This window comes from Tachypleus tridentatus, chromosome 7 (genome assembly GCF_004210375.1).
Source record: "Tachypleus tridentatus isolate NWPU-2018 chromosome 7, ASM421037v1, whole genome shotgun sequence".
Classification (NCBI taxonomy): domain Eukaryota; kingdom Metazoa; phylum Arthropoda; class Merostomata; order Xiphosura; family Limulidae; genus Tachypleus; species Tachypleus tridentatus.
In genome coordinates this window covers 166,933,430-166,953,834 of record NC_134831.1, presented here as the reverse complement: position 1 = coordinate 166,953,834, position 20,405 = coordinate 166,933,430, and the positions used below count along the sequence as shown (strand labels likewise).

General features: G+C 34.5%; 1 protein-coding gene and 1 pseudogene across 2 annotated transcripts; both read right to left on the bottom strand.

The window, feature by feature from the left end:
- Nucleotides 1–4,578: 4,578 nt before the first annotated feature.
- On the bottom strand, nt 4,579–7,020 carry LOC143257856 (uncharacterized; the record flags this gene model as incomplete). Its single annotated transcript, XM_076516886.1, has 2 exons — nt 4,579–6,004; nt 6,700–7,020. Coding segments are annotated over 2 exons (765 nt in total), but the record flags the coding sequence as incomplete, so codon positions are not given.
- A 6,970-nt stretch (nt 7,021–13,990) lies between these two features.
- LOC143257855 (uncharacterized) lies at nt 13,991–18,946 on the bottom strand (annotated as a pseudogene). Its single transcript, XR_013032005.1, has 3 exons — nt 18,875–18,946; nt 14,784–14,922; nt 13,991–14,469 (listed from the first exon to the last, which is right to left on the bottom strand). The product of XR_013032005.1 is annotated as an uncharacterized LOC143257855 (transcript).
- Nucleotides 18,947–20,405: the final 1,459 nt, after the last annotated feature.

Genomic DNA, 20,405 nt, shown 5'->3' with positions numbered 1-20,405 from the left:
CAAGAATTTGTCGTGAACCAACTGAGCTCCCAGCTATTCTCAGAAGAGAGCAGCAAATCAGAAGAGGAGGTAGACGTTGAAGATTTAGTTAACAATTTCAGAGATGCAGTTGGTGATAGAACTGGAAGCAGCTGGAATTGTCTGTAACCCGAACGAGTGGCGCCTCTTCACTGATAGCTCATCCAGAAGTCTCAAAGTTGTGCCGCTCCATAATGGGAATAAGTATCCGTTTCTTCCCATGGTTTATTCGGTGCACTTCAAAGAGGAATAAAACAGTTTCAAGACCTTGCTAAAAACCTTGAAGTATGATGAGTATGGATGGGAGGTTATTGGAAAATTCAAAATGGTGGCATTCCTGATGGGTTTCCAAGGAGGCTTTACCAAGTTTCCATGCTATCTTTGCCTTTGGGACAGCGGGGACACTGCAGTGAACTACAACAGGAAGCACTGGTCACAATGGACCGAGTTCCCTGTGAGCAGGCTAAATGTCAAGTGTGAGTCTCTAGTGGACCTCCAGAAGATGTTGTTCCCACCATTGCACATAAAATTGGGTCTTATGAAACATTTGTCACAGCTCTTGATAAGGAGTTTGCAGCTTTCAAGTACCTTCGAGACTTTTTCATAAGCTGTTTCAGGCAAAGGTCAAAGCTAGTGTCTTCGTTGGACCACAAAAAAAAGATTCTGGAGTGCAAAAAATTCCGCAAGAAGCTCTATAGGAAGAGAAAAATCTTGAGGCACCTTTGCCGCAGTGGTTCGGGGCTTTGGGCAATCAAGGCCGAAAATTATGTGCAACTGGTTGAGGTTCTGGTGAAGAACTACGGCAAAATGGGTTGCAGGATGTCCCTGAATGTCTATATCGTTGACGCTCATCTTGAAAATTCAAGGAGAACCAAGATATACTGGACTTTGAACGCCACTACAAAGGAGTGTATAACAAAAACATGATGGGAGACGATATTTGGGGCTGATTCGTGAAAGTGATTTACATTACAGTCGCAAATCTCGAAAACTACTCACTTCTAAACATTTTGTTCATTTTTGTATAACTTTATTATAAATACATGTAAATCTTGATTCATATGCTGTGTTATTCAGACCTCATACAAATGAAAATGTGCAATTTGCCCGTATTTTCATAGAAAATAGGTTAATTTCTAAATTTCATTATCCAGGTCACAAAAGCAAAGTTTGAAGAGACTAATGGCCATTTCCTGTACTTCTACAACACAGAAATTAGGAAATAACACATACTGTCCAGAAACAAAACCTGTGTTACAGTGTAATCAGTATTTTAAATGTTCAACAAAACCTGATAAACGTTTTTAAATATTTCTATTAAAATTATCTTCAAAATTTCGTTTTGTCCCTTCCTTCCCTTTTTCTTTAACTATTTCAAACAAACGGGTTATGAGCAATTAACATTCTAGGACTTGTTTATCAAATCCTAAAAATTCAGCGACCTAAAGGCTACCAGCTGTTTACTCATAAGCACTTGTTACTTTTACTCTAATTACTCGCATCACAAACGTCATACAACAACGAAACCTCAATAGAAAGTGGATCAACTCTTCCCGAAGTCATATTTGGTAATTACAACAGGCGCCAATATTTTCCCTACCCAAACACCAAATCATGTTTACTAGTGCAGGATGTCTGTGGGTTCTAATTTATTTATTTTCTACATATCTTGAGAGAAAACAATAACGGTAAGAAAGGAATGAAATGTGTTGAAATGGTTCAGGTTTAATTCTGTGGAACTCAAGTGTTTAGAACGTCCATGAATAATAATTGTGTGCGAATAACTTACGCTCGCCACATTGAGAAGTAATAAACGTGGCTCGTTATCTTGTGATAATCGCTCAGTTATTCGGGAACTCGGACGAAACAGCTTCGTGTCGCAGGAAATAAAATTGCTTTGAAAGAATACTACATCCCGACCTGTATTATTAGGCAAAAGTGTTTATCAAAACAGAAATAACCACAATCTAGATGATTTCATGGAAGACATGACACTTGCAGGCCGCTCAAGGTTGGAAATTGACGCGATAGCTATTTAAAGAGAATGTTTTCACCCTTCGTAAACTAGATTATCAATAATACTGAGGATTCTAGGCACATTACCATGTGTATGGTAATGCTCATTAAGTCTATGTGTAGTACTAAAACCTTTAGAAAGAATACCGTCTGTCTTCATGAGGAATGGTAGATATGAATGTTTATTAAAGTCATACCACTAATCTGTCTATCCTTCTTCTATAATCAAGAGATATGCTTTTCTTTCACTACTTTAAAAGTAAACTTCAATATTTCGTTTATGTTGGTCATAACAGTTTGTTTGATATCACATAGTTAAGACCGAATGTGTAACTACAAAAGTAAGCTGTATTTCCACTTAGATTTAAACAAATACGTAACATAAGAGTTTTGTAATTTAAGTACGTTAAATAAACCAATCTTATGGTGAAACCTAGTGGTCATCCTACCATTCTTTAAACTGAAAAGTCTTAAAACATAAGAATTATTAATAAAATTATTCAAAAAGTAACAACACGAAAATATGGGTGATTAAAAAATGTCTGATTAATTGAACCTTACTGAAGGAGGCATGGTGGTATAAGTTAAATTTTACTGTTCTGTTAGATAAAAGTTGGCGATGGTGCTACTGACTGGCTGCATTCTCACTAATCTAACCGTTCACACTTAGTGAAGGCTATGTACAAATAGCCACCTATACAGCTTCGAGTGCTATTTTGAACAAAAAAAAAAAGAAAATATCCCACGGGTGAATCCTATCGGGGAATATGCTGTGGGTGCGTGATAAGAGTAGTGGTCAAACCAGATATTTGATCAAAAGTAGCTCAAAAGGTGATAGATAGTAGGTAGTGTGAACTTACTGTGCCCTCTAGTCTACCACAAGAGTAGCTTTGAGCAAAACTCAACAAACGAACAGGCAGTTATAAGCGTGCTGCTGTGTAACAGAAAGTAAAACAACTTCGTGTCGATGGCAGTTCGTAGATATAAATTCACACGTAAAGAGAACGAAGGAAAAGTGCTGCCATTTTGTTTATCGCAATCACTGCACTTAAGATCAAACGATACAAATGCCACTAGGGTTAAGTGAGATGGCCAAATGAAATGAGATCTCAAATGATAGCAGAAAATATGCTTTTGTCTCAATGAAAATAAAATAAAAATATAGCGGACATCAACGAGGCTTAACCATAGGGTGCAAAATAGAACACGTGGATAAGTTGATAAAGGTTCATCGCTGTAGAAATATTGTTGTTCCAAACAAACCTTATTTCATCCATCATTACAGTTCCTACCTGTATACATACGTTATCGTTAACAGATCATGGAACTTAAATCTTTAAAACGTTTAATAAAACTGGTAATTATAAACCTGAACAGGATTGAGATTCAAAGTTGGTCAGTCATTGCAGCGAACGAGTGACCGATGTCGTAATCACGCTTCACGCATATGTTTTTTTTTTTATATAACTGCCGGAGAAAATTAAAAAGTTTTAATCAAATCAGAAGTTATATAGGTAGCACTACTATTGTTATTAAATAATAATGAGCCTGGGATAAAAGTTCGATTTTGTTTGTTTGTTTGTTTAGAAATTCACCAAATCTGCACACTAGACGTCCTTAATTTTGCAGTGTAATGCTAGAGAGAAGGCAGTTAGTCACCACCTCCCACCGTCAACTATTGGACTGATATTTTACCAGCTAATTGTTGGATTGGCTGTCACTTTATAACGCCCTTACGGCTGAGAAGGCGAGCATGTTTGATGTGACGAAGATTCGAACCTGCGATTACGACCAAGTCATGCACTGGTGTCACACAAATAAGGATTGTTGAAACGTAACACAGGAAAGGGTATCTAGTTAGGTATAAAAAAAGTATTGAAATACGTATTTGGACAATAATTTTATCGGAATGTACTATGATAACCAAATTATATCTATATGTAACTATATTTACGATAACATATTGTTAGTGAAAATATAAATAACCTACACTGTATTACTTTCATCTTAAAATAATTCAATATATTGTTTTCTATTCACAATCTAGTATTCACACAATATGAAACACATGACAAACTTCATAATAAATTTGTACTATTTCTATTCATTCTTTAATTTTCACTGCAAAAAGGAATTAGAAAAAACTTCTCCGTTAAAACTGAAATGCTAAACCTCACTGTGATATTTAGTTACTTCAACTTATGGTTTTTATTATTTCATTTAAATCACCAGAGTAGCATCATTTATCTTACCGAATCACTTTTAGACGAGTGTGTTTTACTTTAACCTTGCAACATTGAGCTATCTGCTGTGTCCACCGAGTGTATTAAGCTCTAATTTCAGTGTTGTAAATCCCACCCGGAACTATTAGATGAAGTATAACAGACTGGAAGAAAGGTATAATATCCCACAAAAAAAAAATTTAAATTTTTACAGAAAATTCCCCTTAAATGTCTGCTATGTTATATTTGGCATAATATTTTATTTTATTATAGTAAAAGTTTAGTATTACAAGTTAATTAAAAGAAAAAAGCTGAAATATAAACAGAATTAGTGTTATTGATTTGAACAGAGACATAACAAGAAATCGAACTGTGAACGTTGTCATTTTCAACTCAGCAGACCAACGATTATCTCGTGAAACGTTCGGTTTCTTCATCTCTGTATTTCAAACATTTCTTAAATCTACTGTTTCACGAAATTATTCAACACAAAAACGTTTCAAATTTTGTTCTGATTGTAAAATTTATTTTAACAAAGCGATTTATCATTACATAACTTTAAAAATCTTAGATTCAATATCTTATTTAGTTTGAGTTTGCTTTGCTTTATATTAAAGCTATATTACATAATATATTGTGATATCTGTTATTTAGAAAACATAACAGACAGAGAAACTTGTTTGATACCTGGAACACTGCTTTATCTTCGTAAAGAGCTCACTGATGTCTGTGTGGTAAATGAGAGTTCATCAGGTTTAAATAATAAACGAATGAAAAAATCTTGTGGAGAATGTAACCGCCATCCACCCAATATTTGTAAAATGTTTTAGAACTATATTGTGAACAACTTGATCCCTGCTTTAATATCCCTTACAACACTTATAAACTTTATTATTCTGGACTACAGACCGGATAGGCTACATCTTTGTTCATTATTTGTTTGGAAAACGTTCTGGGGTATTTTACAAACCAATATGGTACTCCAAAGACACAAGTTTAATGAACATCTAAAATATAATGAACAGTTGAGTTTTATCATTTATCAAACATTTAATCAACAAATGCACCTATTTACATATTTTTATTTATAAAACACATTTGTTTTGTTCTTGTCCTACATGCAGTGCCATTAATCCACATAGTTTATAGCAAATAACAGGTAAAAACTGAGATTAGTTTAATCTTTAAGATAATTCCTTCGAAAATCCTCAATTATATATTAGAGGAAAAGCAGACAGCGAGTGAAGTATTGATAGAATATATAAATCAGTAAAATAATAATGAAATACGACAACATTGATTATTTAGCTAAGCAATAAAATACACAAAAACATTTCCTTAACGTTGACTTCAGAATTGATCAAGTTACTGCCAAGGTCTACCAGCTGGAACAGGGTGTTTGGATAACCACGACCACCACCAGGGGTACCGTATCCAGGGCGTTGCCTAGGTGGGTAATAAGGAGGTGGAACGGGAGCAGAGGACTGGAAATTAACGTCAGCAGGACTTTCACTCTTGGTACCTGGTTCGTTGGTGTATACTTGAGCTTGGAATCCTTGAGGACCAGCAGTGTATTGAACTTTCCTAAACCGTCCATCTGGGTCAGAAAGCTTGTAAGTTCCTCTTACTTGACCATATCCATCTCCAACCTCTTGCCGTGCACTAAAACCCCCGTCGGCGGGTGCAACGTAGCTAAATGAGTGGGGTGTGGGGATTGAGGGGTAAACTGGTTGTTGGCCGTAACGTCCCTAAAAGCATGAACTAATTTATATCTATACGTATATAAAAACAATGTCGTTTCTATGTTGGTTACAAGAGTTTTCTTCAAATGGTTTACGAAGGAATATCACACGTTGTCTATTTATTGTCATGGTTATTTTTATGTTTATTAAGTTTCATTTAAACTTTAACTTGATTTATTCGATTTTTTTCTAAACATAAAGTAAAGTTTCCTTACTGTTTCCGGGTTGTTTATCAAAAGACAAATTTAAGTATGAAGTTAACCTATAAATGTAGAGATTATTGATATGCTTATCGAGATGAATTAGTGAAATATATATCAAATGAGATTTTACTGAAATCCAAATTAAACAAAGATTTACTGAGATATATTCAAAAACATATAACAGTAATATTCACATTAAAGTCATCATTATAATTTGATGCTTACATTATTCAGACCATTTTAATTTCTTAAACGGAAGAATTACTTCCTTCTAGAGTTTATTAGGTGAGGAAATTCAGTTTCCGACTAAAAAATAAAGTATTTGTTTCAAGACTGATGTATAAACAACAAATGTCGATAAATTGTGTGACAAATTCCTTTAAAATAGTGTTCCTTCTAAATATCAATATATTTTTTGAATATATAAATATATATATCGCTGTTTCCACATTTTGGAAAAGTAAGGATACAACTATATATCAAATTGTAATTACTTACTCCTCCTCGTCCACCACCATGAATCCGTTTGCTGGTCCGCCTCCAGCACCAAAGAGTCCACTTACTGCTAATCCTCCAGTGCCAAACTTCCCACCCTCCAAATCCTCCAGTGCCAAACTGTCCATCAGCTCCAAATCCTCCAGTGCCAAACTGTCCATCAGCTCCAAATCCTCCAGTGCCAAACTGTCCACCAGTTCCATATTTTCCAGTGCCAAACTGTCCACCAGCTCCTAAACCTCCAGTACCAAACTTTCCACCAACTCCAAATCCTCCACCACTTATCTCATCTGTCCCAAATCCTCCAGTACCAGTGTGTCCGCAGCTCCAAATCCTCCTCCAAAATGTCACGACTTCCTAATCCTCCACCACCATATGTCCACCAGGCTCCTAATCCTCCACCAGCAAAGTGACCACCAGCTCCTAATCCTCCACCAAACTGTCCATCAGCTCCTAATCCTCCACCACCAAAATGTCTACCAGCTGTTAATCCTCCACCACCACCTGTCCACCAGCTCCCACTCCTCCTCCTGCCCCCAAAAATCCACCTTCACATACAGCTAAAAATCCCAAAACTGTCAAAACCTGTAGAATGTAAAGAAAAATTTATAACGAAAATAATTTTGTTCAATATGCTGAAAATTATTCAAAGACATTAGTCTTTTCTGTATCTGTCTACAAAACATTTTTCTCTTGAACGTTACGATATCATTTTCTTCCAAGACTCCATCTTGTATAGACTAGAGAAATCTTTGTACCTTTTTTAAGTGTTTATTCTAAGATATTGAAACCTGATCGTACGCTTTCTTAGAGGTTTTTGATGTGATAAGTTTTGTTTTTGGACAAATAAGTCTGTGTTTGGGTGAGAAAATCGTTTGTTGATGATTGCAAACAAGTCAACACAAAATTAGCACAGACAACGAAACGTCGTGTCTTTTAAAAACATTTATCTGCATATTTCAACTCGAACTGACAATAAATTTGAGTTAACGGGATTAGAAACTTCTGTGGTTAGTTATAACATAGACTGGAGCAAGAATTAAAGACAGAATTATGAAAACATTTAACATGAACAACGTCCTTATATCCTATATAATACATCACTAATTTAACACTACTGTATAACGAATAAAATACTATTTATATGATTTATGTTAACATTACTTAAAAGGTTAGTTCTAACGTGTACTTACTCTGATCATGCTCCCTGATTTGGATAACTTTGAAAATGCAGCAGCTCGTACCAGAAGTACTGTTGATTGGTGTTGTGATTTGTTTGACTATATGCGGCTTTTATACGATCAAAAACTGTGTGGGTTTTGTTGACGTCTCTATGATTAACCAATGAGCGTTTCTCACACAATGAATAATAAAATCAATCTAATTTCTGGTTTTCTGAAATAGCCTTGGTTTGAAACATCTCTGCTTCTTCAGTTTGAAAAGAGTGTTTTGTTAAAAACAATGGCCTACTTTTCTCTGTGATTGTGTGTTATGAAAGACAGGTTCTAGTGATTAGGAATCTTACACAATAAGTAGCTATATAACGTTATAAAATCCATATAATATCACGTCTCTTAGGATTTGTTTATCATAGACCTATTGGCTTTGATACAAAATGTATGAACCTCTTTGAAAATCTTATTAAAAACCTCGAGGTCACATGATACTCTATCAACGTTCATTGTTCACGTCTTTAATCCTAGACCCCTTTGACGTCATTTAACAATATTAGCTATAAATATTTATTCTATTACGTTATGTTCATGTGACATATAATTTTTTATGTATAGATAAGCTTTATAATCATGGATATTCAGTGATTGTGAAACATTTTTTAAACATTAATTTTTAAGGTGTGTAATCGTGCTGGAAAACATAATCCAACGTCTTACCTTTCGTGTGCCAGCATTCATAATTCATGACCTTGTGCTATTAACAACTCGTATATGGAATCAAGAAAGTGATACAAAAATGATTAATCAGGCCATATTATGTCGTGTTAACTTTCACAACCGTGGAGTTTAAACTTTGACCTCGGTTAAACGTTATTCTTTCTTTAATGTTTCAGAGGTGAGTCAGAGCTAGAAGCGTTGATGCAGGTCTTCGATCTCTGTTGTATCTCATCTTATGTATTCTATTTTCTTAAGAAGTTGCTGTTTTTTAATAATACAGATTATATTTTCTATAATTCTATTTAAACATAAAATTTCTGTAATTTCTATGAGACATAATATGTTCTCATGACTGCTTATATAACATTTTCACTGTATTATCAAACAGCTAGATTTAAATTGTAGTAGGAAATAAATTTCCAACTTTATCATATAATATTTTTCTCTAAATTCATTATCTGACAAGTTTTAAAACTTTATTTTACAGGTATGGTACCTTTCTTGACAGTTTTATTATAAAACGAGTTTCTTACACTTTATGACGTAGTAAGCTTTTTTATGGTCGTGTGATAGAGTGTGAAAATTTCTAGAATTTTAATATATATGTTTTATTATATAATGTTATGATTTAATGGTATTTATTATGTTATATATGCATAATAACTAAGTTCAATATCTCATTTTTAATCCACTAACCTTCAGTAGGAGAACATAATGACAAACGATAAGAGTGGTATTTCAATATTTTTTTCTGTTTGCACATTTTATGGTTATTTTTTATTAGTCGGAGTTATTTATTTTATTAGACCTGTTTCGTCTGTTTCTGAGAAAGTGGCATGGAAACTCTGAAAATGTCTTAAGTTAGTTTGATATCCTTTCTGATATTCATATATTTTGGCAGATTTCGATCACTTCTACTGTTAGAGTAAACAAAACTCATAACACATAGTAAGTTTAAAAAGATTGAATGGCGGAAGAGATATTTTTAGAACTGCTACTTTTATAACTATAGTACTTATTTGGAACCGTAGAAAATTGTTTGTAAACGACGCTGATCGAGAAAACGTGACGTCTGAAATAGTAAGATATCAGTTTTTCTAAAAATCGTCTGTTTTGGCAGTGACTTGAAAAAACATTTGTCCATCTAAATTCTATCGTTTTATGTTTGTGTAAAATAAACTGCAAATCATGCTGGAAAATATGAGTGTTTTGTTGAAACGCAGATTAACTGGCAATGAATAAATAAAAGTATTTAATAAACCGAGTCAGTACTGGGCTGTTCTTTGTCAATACTAGGTTGTTACCGCATGTGTTACGTTCTTTTATAAGACTTAAAATATTACAAACTGTGGTAGGACTGAGTCGTTAAGTTCTTTGGTAAAACTAGATTGTTGCAATTTAAGCAAGGCTGGATTCAAAATATATTATAACTTTGTGATACCACACTGTTTAGTAATCAGTAATAGTAATAACAATAGTAATCATTGTACTATTGGTATATTTGAATATTTATGCAGGCCTTCTACTGATAGTTCTGCACTAAACTTCAGGGCTTATTAGGCTCATGGTTTGATCCCGGCGACACGGTACAAATAACTTATTGTGAAACTTTTTCTTGAAACGAACGATCAAGAAATCAATGTTTGTGCTTACTGAAAAGGATACACTGAAGTACATTAATCTGCATCCATCGCCCCTTGTGTGGAAACAATATATATTTTAAAATCCCAACTCTGTAATATAAAAAAATTATTCGCCATGTTTGTATATGGCGCTGTATGCGTTGAGTTAATTTTTTATAAAAAAAGTATAAGCGGTAAAATGAAATAAACAAAGAAACAATATCTCGACGTTTCGGTGGAGGCTCTGTTCACCTTGTTAAAAAGAAACTGATTTTATTAAGAATACCTTCACATTCATCAGAAGTGTTTGAATAATAATAATTATCTTATTCCTTATTATTGAAATATGTCAAACATGATGGCGTTTATTTCAGAAAAATTAGACTAACAATGACTTTCTGGGGGAGAGTACGACTGCATGCCAGTGTCTCAGAAGAACGCTCTCTACAGACTAAACTGTAAGTTTGAAGCCTTACAGTACATAAAACCGGGATGTGATACCTGATCACAGGACAGATAGCTCATTGTTTAGGTTTACGTTCAACAACAAGCAGTTACAAGATACCCAAAAGAAAACGTGACGGCTCATAACGCTGAAATATAGGTTTCGATTCCCAACAAAATGTGTGCAAATAGCTGATAACGTAGTTTTGCGCTAAATAACTAAAAATTCAAATCCTGTGATCTTTTGTCAGGCAACAGATCTACCGTTAAGCTGAACGATTTATTTTATAGCATTTTCGTGTTTTTTTAAAATTCTTTTAAAAAGAGGTTAAGTAACGTAAACCTACATAATAACTTTTATCATTCTTGAGATTTTCATTGTTAAGAATAAACCATTAATTCTACTACATCAGATATCCTCGTTCAGAATATTACACTGAATGACAAACATCTCATCCTAAGTTAACTAGAAATGACGACATTACCAGATAATTATCTTCTTCGGTGTTTTATTTTAAAATAATAAATGTTATTAGACAAGTTGTTGAACGTCGTGAATCACTACAAACGTGTTTTTCGTACCCATAGTAACATCTGTGTCTTGTAACAGATCCATTTTATCTTAGCAGGAAGACCTCAGCAGTTTTTAACTTTATAAACTGTAGGGAAAGAAAGTTGAAGGCATAACGTAATCGTATGTATTTTCCCCCCTAACTCCTCAAATTTAGGCTGTGTTTATATTATAAGCCACCAGATGGGGAAAGTTACATCTGAAAATGTTTGCTTAAACTGTGTATCGCCTCCACCATGTTTATATAAAATACTAAAACTACAACATGAATTAGTGGGAGTAGAACAAATATTCATGTTAGTTGTATCGACATTTTGAACAGCGTTCGGGTGGCATTGTGTTAAGCTTTCCGAATCGTACCCGAGGCTCCACTGTTTGTTTTTTTGCTGTAAATTGCCACTTCACGCTTTAGGGCCCTTTAGGGTATGTTATAAGATTAATGGTCAAAACCCTATACGAGTAGACTATTTGCTTTAATGAAAGTGTTTGCTAAGCTGCTCCCCCAGCTGGTTTATAAACTCAAAATTAAAGATGGCTGACATATATTGTCCCAGGTAAATCTAAGTGAAATCAGAATAAAAAAGACGAAAGTTTTTTTTTATTATAGCTCTTATGTTATTATTAACTCCGTTACCGAGAAAGTCGTAAAGCAGGAGATTAGAAAAATGTAGACAAAAAATTTATATACGATGAATCATTAAAAGTATTGATGGATAATCTCCAGATATCTCTCACTTCTCTCTCTATTTAAATACAGAGATTTTCCCTTGGTTTGTTTTTATGTTTAGTTGAATGATAAATGACTCTTCTCAGAGATTATGTTTGAGTTTTGATCAATCAGTAGGGGTTAAAGGGCTTATAACGCTAAAATTTGGGTTTCGATATCAGCGGTGACAAGAGCACCGAATGATCGTTATGTGTAACTTGGTGCTCTGTTTGTTTCGAATGTGGCGCAAAACTGATCGAGGGTTATCTGCGTTAACTGTGCCTAATTTAGCAGTGAAAGACTAAAGGGAAGGCAGCTAGTCATGATCACCCACCGCTAATTCATGGCTTGCTCTTTTACCAACGAATAGTAGGATTGATTTCACATTATAACGCTCTAACGGATGAAAGAGCTGGGCATTTTTGATGGGATGGTTATTCGAATCCACGTCGAATACCCTAACCACTTGGCCATGCCGGACCTGGTTTGGGATTAACGTTATACAAAAAAGTTTTGGTTCTGTAAGTTTTTACGTAGTAATATTAAATTAAGTCCCATTAAATATCACACATTAAGACAAAATAACCGAGAGAAATAATAACTCTAAAGATCAGTTGTTCATCTTACTTCAGGTTTAGTGATCTGATTTCTTCAGAAGGCTCAAAATAAACTGAAATCGCTGTATTATGTATAAAGAGGTGCGAATCTAGTTTGAGCCTTTAAAAAACCTAAAAGATTTGATACTCACTGCCCTATAATTAACATTTTAAAATTTACTAGTTTATATACTGAATAATTATGATTGGACCAAAAATAATAAATAATACACTTCCCATTCTTAACGTATTGATTAATTTGTATTTGCAATTTGAGTACTCCTTATGAGCCATTTGACTTAAATACTCAAGTCACACCCTTACTGGACTCAGGTGTAGTTGTTCCTGAATTTGAAATACATACTAAATAAAGGGAAAGCAGTTAGCAACAACATCCGCTGGCACAGTGGTTTTGTTCGTTTACTTGAACTTAGCGACTGGAGTGACTGTCACATTTATTACGCATCCAAAACTGAACGTGCGGAGGAGCTTCTAGTTTCTTCGATTTACAGTCAGATTGCTGGGTGACTCCCATCCATAACTAAATGCACCTTGTTCTATGGGTTTGATCAGTCAAGTTTAAAATCGAAATTCTTTGCGTGAAATCTCACTTGAAAATGGAAACTGTCTCAAGAAACTTAAAGCCACAACCTAAAGATGATACAGGACCCAGCAGCAAGTCGACAATATTTGTGTTAGCTTTTGATATTTTTTTCATGATATATTATTACCATTAGGTTTTACTGGAAAGCTCCCTTCCCTATTTTCGAAACCTCGAGCAGTCCCACGGTACCTCAGTAGCTCAGCAGTAGCATTGAATGGTTTTAGCGCTAAAAACTGGGTTCCATAGCTTCTTGCTTATCAAGCAAACAAACAAATAGTTCTACAATTTATTTTGATCACGAAGAAGTTGTGAAGCTTACCGCAGTAAAAACAAATGTTTATACAGAGTTATATGATTGTTATTATTTCTTTCAATTATGACTTCCAGTCACCTGTCAAAATTATACCAGTTATGTTATGGAATGAGCTGACCTGCTTTGTGAAATATGTTCTTCTGCGAATGTATTACAATTGGTTAAATAAAGTGGCAGATGAAACGATTTCGGATTTAGGCTTAATGTACCGCCGTAATGATCGTACCTTGATATTAGCGTTATGAGCCACTGAATAAAGATATTTCACTGAAATTAAAAAAAACAAACAAACAATATTTACAATATAGTGTTAATATTGTTTAAAATGGATCCTGACTCTCAGTTTATTGATATTCGGGTTTAATTTAAATAAAACAAATTTCTTTTGAGACGAATTTGTTTGTCGTGTAACCGCCCACTATACAATAACCAGGATTCCAGAAAATTTACAGTAATATTCAGAACAATCTTTACTGACATTTGGATTCAACCTCCAATAAATTCTAACTGTACAAACTAAATACTTTTTTGATGAAAAATATAAAACAAAACTACGTATTGGAACATTAAACAATAACATATACAAGTTTGGTCTATCAAGCTCTTCAAAATATCTTAAACAATTATGCATATTACTGCCAGGGTCCACTAGCTGGAACAACAACGTGTTTTTGATGACCATATCCAACAGCAGCCCCATAGCCAGAATGTTGCCTGGGTGGGTAGTAAGGAGGAGGAACAGGGGCAGAGGACTGGAAATCGACGTCAGCAGGGTTCTCGCTTTTGGTACCAGGTTCGTTGGTGTAGACGTGAGCTTGGAATCCTTGAGGACCTGCAACGTACTGAACCTTCCTCTGGCGTCCATCTGCATCAGAAAGCTTGTAGGATCCTCTAACCTGACCATATCCATCTCCAGATTCTTGGCGCGCGCTAAACCCTCCAATAGCAGGAGCGACGTAACCGAAAGAATAAGGTGTCGGAATGGAAGGATACACTGGTTGTTGACCATAGCCGCCAGTGGTTCCCTATATTTGTAGGAATGAAAAAGATAAATCACACATTACAGTGGGATAGTCGTTCGATAAGTATACTATTTTATACCAGTAAATTACGTTCATACTTCAGCTCATGTATTTGTGTTTGGTTTATATTTGACATTTTGTTTTCTCAATGTGTACATCTTCGAAACGTTAAAACTTATATATGTTGTTTATCGTTGTCAGTAAAATACTGAACGTTATCTCTGTTTAAGTGTGATTTTAAACATTCACATTTCGTCGTTGACTGCATTAGGTTAATTGCACACAAATAATACGCAATTAAGTGATGTATAACTTACAATCTGCACAGGAACCAGGTTTACATAGTTTCCTCCGACACCTCCCCCCTCCAGCACCAATGAATCCACCCACACCACCTCCTCCTCCACCAATGTATCCGGCTTGAGCCGCGGCAAGAACTCCCAAAACAGCCAGGAACTAACAATCAAAATAAAAAAGTTAAAAATCAAAACTTTTGTACCAATTGAAAAGAACATCTATCAGTAATTCGAACAATTTTTAAACTTAAATAAATATTCAATCCTCACATTTCTGTTTTATTCAAAGTCTTTTTTTAAAGATAATTGACATAATTTTGAAGACTGACTATGTAAAAATTAATTAACTTCGTCAAGAGGATGTGGGGCTTTATATATAGCTTCAAACTATGTTTCAAATCTAGACTAACATGAGCAATTACGTTAAAACCACTAACTATGCTAGGTGGGGCGAAACATTCTTCTAAAATCATGTTTTTTTGATACTCAACACGCTGTTGGTATTGTTTAAAATGGATCCCTTAACTCAATATAAATATTCCTATTGTTTAAAAAATGGATCATGTAACTCTATGTAGTGTTGCTAATATTTACAACGGATCCTGTAATTCAGTATAGTATTGCCTTTGTTTGAACTGGATCTTTTAACTCAATAATATAACGCTGCTGTTTGAGTCATAATCACGGTTGCAACGGATTCTGTCTTCCGTTTAAACTGTTTTATAATAACATGCTGAACAACAGAATTTTCTGGTGGATCAGCAATAAACTTTACGGACTTACAATTCTATAATTCGGATTTGGATTCCCCGTGGTGGAGAAAGAGCAGATTATCATTCTGTGGCTAAAACACATTAACAATAATATCTTGCTACGTATAAAACAGTTTAATTAAGCAACATAAGATATGAAGTCTAAAAATCGAAAGAAATCTAAGAGAGTAGCTGATGTTCGATTGGCAGTTTGACTAGCCCAAGGGAAACTCACTTTAGAGAGAAGGTATTAGCCAATACGTAAGTTAACTGACAGATAGAATATTTACGGTCGTGTGCTTACCTGGAACATTTCTGTTCGCTTGAAGTTTGCTTAGAAATATTAAATACGAAAGAAGTTCTTTGGTTAAGTGTATTAGCTGTTGGAGTTTAAAAGCTTTTATAGCAGCTAGAAATCACTTTTTTCTTGACGTCACTGTAGTTGTAAGCCAATGAAATGAAATGTGGAAGTCAGCATTCAAATGTCAATCACGTAAGATATGTATGTTCTTTAATTAAAGGTCAGGTATTTCTGTGGTCTACTTCATGGGCTATTTCCTTCAATGTCCTTGTCTGTTTTCTTTCAACTGCCTCCAGGTTAGACGTCACTTTCTTCAGCTCTGAGAAGCAGTTGAGTAAAAAAGTGCCCTACTTTATCGAATTCGGAAATGAAAGTGTTGTTAAAAACAATTAGGAACCACTGTGCTATCAATGCGAGGCTTAAAAATAGTTATGGTAAATTTGAGACAAAAAAAAAGGCTTATATAATTTTTTCAAGTAGTTACTTTAACCAGTGAATTATTCATTGGAATTTCTTTGTTTTATGTTAGGTTTCGGGCATAAGGGTATTGTTTGATTTTGAGCTTGAACACTGAATTTCCAAAAACTAAAAATTAAGGTCAGGTGTAAAGGTTTCTTCGCCAGAAGAATGATGGTTCGACTTTCAGCATTGCCAAACTAGATACATCAACAAATCGAAGCACATATTGTGTGATTTACAAAAAGAAACACCCGTTGTGACTTAAAAATAAGTCATTAAAACTTTCGTTATTTTTTTAGTAACGTCCTTCAGTAAACGTGACATAAATAATTATTTCTTTCAATCTAATTTAATTCGTCATAAAGTTTATTTCTAATTTTTTTTCGTGAACCTGAGAATGAACTAGATGACAGAAACAGGATTTTGATACCCGTAATGGGCAGAGCACAAAAGACCCATTGTGTAGCCTTTGGCTTAGCTTTAAACAGAAAACTAAGAATAATATTACTGTTTATATTTGTTAGAGATACTGTTCATTGAAAAAATATCAAGAATACACTTTTGAGTGAAACAGTATTTTGCTTCAATATTTGTAAACTTGAACATATTGTGATTCGTAAACTACGTATTTAGTTCTTTTATTTTTTAATCGACATTTAATGTATTTTAGGCTTAGTTCAGTACACTTTTCTTCTCTTAATTAATGAACTATTTTCATCGGTAAAACCCAAAGTACGCAGTTTCTTATATTTTAAAAACAAAAATATAAAATAATAAAATATCATTTATTGAAGACATAATTTTTTATAATAATCAAGAAAAAATCTTTGAATATATTCTTTTTTTTCAGACTAGTTTAGAGATAAAGAATGAAACAAGAGTCCTATAAATCCACATGTACGTAAGCTGGGTTGTTATTAGATCCAGAGTTTGTGCACTATTGTTCCAAAACACACTCCGCACTTTGGGGACGGAGGTTCGTTAATAACTAAAATTTGGAATGATATTTTCAGCCTGAACCCCTTTTCAGACAGGTCAAAATATAATGTTCAGACATTCCTCATTACAAACTACCGTTTAGCCTCCATAAATGCCTTTTTTATTTTTCTAATCCTTGAACTGAATAGTGCTATGTATTCGAAAGTAAAAGCTTGAACCTAAGAGTTTGCAATTTGTAGTTCTAGATTCTTATAGATCCATAAAAGTTTGTTTGTTTTCACACGTGAGTTGTTGTTAAATTTCTTCACAAGTTTCAACACGATGTTGTCAGGCTTTTGGAAATACATTGTTTAGAAATAAGTTATTCTGAAAAACTGAGTTGAGCGTGGCCTATTACTGAGCGCGCCATGTGACATGAGTGTGAAGTCCCATGATTCGCAAGTACCTTTCTATTAAATTCGCTCTCTGACTTTGCTGACGTGGTTGCGTTATAAGAATGAGGGTGAAATTTCTCTTTTTACTTAGAGTAGCTCTTAGACTGGCTAAGGGTGTTGTTAATTTATTGCTAAGTCTGTAGTAGTTCAATGTTTGGGAAGCAAAAAGTGTAAAATTGTGGCGAGTAAACATTCTTAGCAGTAATGAACTCTGAAATTTCTGGTTAGATGGGAGTAACGTGAAAATGTTAGGTTAGAGACACTTAACATCAGACATAACCATGCATATGTTCCTGCTGGCTAATAAGAAGATAGCCAGTTAGCAGAAATAGCCGCCAACACAACTATTGTAAAACAAATATTGGAAGTGCACTGCGCCTTTTATGACGTGTTACAAGTCGGTGTTTTTGATCCGAAGCCCGCTACGCTAAACTCGACCTCATTACTAACTTGATGTTATAATAAAATCTGTCATATAATTATTTCAATACGATTTTTCTTTTTCGCTCATTAAGGAATAAGCTACACAACATGAGCGTCCGAGGGGTGAGACAAGAGGGACACTTACCGTTGTTCAGAAAATAATAAACGTAATTATTATATCATATTAGGGTATATATATAATTATTTTTATCCACTTCAAACTACTTTGTAACCCTATCCCACGGTAGAATTTTTGCGGAAGCTCATGCTAAACAATGAGTTATCAGTGCTTGGTGTGTGCCTCCAATGGCACAGCGGAATATCTGCAGACTAGTTGTCAGTGCTTGCTGTCTGCACTTCCAGTGGTACAGCGGAATGTCTGTGGTCTCATACATCTAGAATCAGGCTTCGATACCCGTGGGGAGCAGAGTCCAGAGAGCCCTTTATGTAACTGTATTTAATTTCTAACAAACAAAGAAACCAGCCCGAATATTAGCATTGTAAGCCGCTTAGACACTGAGGGAGGGGGGACTGTCGATTTGAAACCCATGAGACCTGTTTGATTAAAAATAATATATAATAAAATGTAACTTAAGTGGGGTGAAAGTTTTTAACAATTAACAAAACATTTTCTTTCATATAATTGCATACATATATATTCAGTGTTTTAAATGTTCAACAAAACCTGATAAACGTTTCCAAATGTTTCTGTTATAAATTATCTTCAAAATTTCGACTTAGTCCCTTCCTTCTCTTTTTCCTTTAATTATTTCAAACAAACGGGTTATGAGCAATTAACATTACCTTCGATTCTAGGGTTTGTTTATCAGATCCTGATAATTCAGTGACATAAAAGGCTACCAGCTGTTTACTCATAAGCACTTGTTCCTTTCACTCTAATTACTCGTGCCACAAACGTGATAGAACAACGAAACCTCAATAGAAAGTAGATCAACTCTTCCCGAAGTCGTATTTGGTAATTACAACAGGCGCCAACCTTTACCTACCCAAACAGCAGATCATGTCTATTACTGCAGGATGTCTGTGGGTTCTAATTTATTTATTTTACCCAAACAGCAGATCATGTCTATTACTGCAGGATGTCTGTGGGTTCTAATTTATTTATTTTACCCAAACAGCAGATCATGTCTATTACTGCAGGATGTCTGTGGGTTCTAATTTATTTATTTTACCCAAACAGCAGATCATGTCTATTACTGCAGGATGTCTGTGGGTTCTAATTTATTTATTTTACCCAAACAGCAGATCATGTCTATTACTGCAGGATGTCTGTGGGTTCTAATTTATTTATTTTCTACTTATCTTGAGAAAACAATAACGGTAAGAAAGGAATGAAATGTGTGGAAATGGATCAGGTTTAATTTTCAAATGTTTGGAACGTCCACGAATAATAGTTGGATAAGTCTGAATAAATCGCACTCGCCATTGTTTCGAGAAGTAATAAACGTGGCTCGTTATCTTGTGATGTTATCGCTCGGTTATTCGGGAACTCGGTCTAAACAGCTTCGTGTCGCAGGAAATAAGATCGCCTTAAAAGAACACAACATCCCGACCTGTATTATTCAAAAGATGTTGGTGCATTATCGAAACAGGAATAACCACAATCTAGATGATTTCATGGAAGACATGACACTTGCAGGCAGCTCAAGGTTGGAAACTGACGCGATAGCGGGAATGACCCGCGAAACATGAAATTATCTAAAAGAAAAGAAAATACATTCTCAAAGAATGAACTATGTGGAAGGAAAGGTGAAAACTGCACGAACTGGAGCAGTATTGGGCCTTTTTATTGGGGGAGGGGGAGGTAGTTCAGAACAAGAATCTGATGTAGGTCACCTTGAAGATTTTTTTTATTTTGACTCTTACTTTGTCATCCTAATTTTGAATGTATAATTACGTCACTATAATAGAAGAACTTTATGCTTACTAATAAATATCAGAATATTCTTCGAAGGTTAATCACCACTTCGTGAAACAGAATCAGGTTTATTGGGAGACCTTTGGAATAAGAAAGTATGAGTTTTTTTTACGACCTTCAGAAGTTGCACGAGTTGAAGTTTGTCACATGCTAAATTATTTACTGAATTTTATAATATATATAATATTATATTCATTTTTATCTACGCTTTTGAGACACCAGCCTTAAGTTTCTTAACCCTTTCTCAATCGGAACAGTTTTAATCATGTAAGTTCTAACTTCTCTGAACACTGAACTACATTATAGAAAACAATAGAATTTCTGAGCCATAACGTTTGTCATGTGGCAAGATATTTTAATATTGACATCTTTCAAATAAAAACACTGAAACGTTTT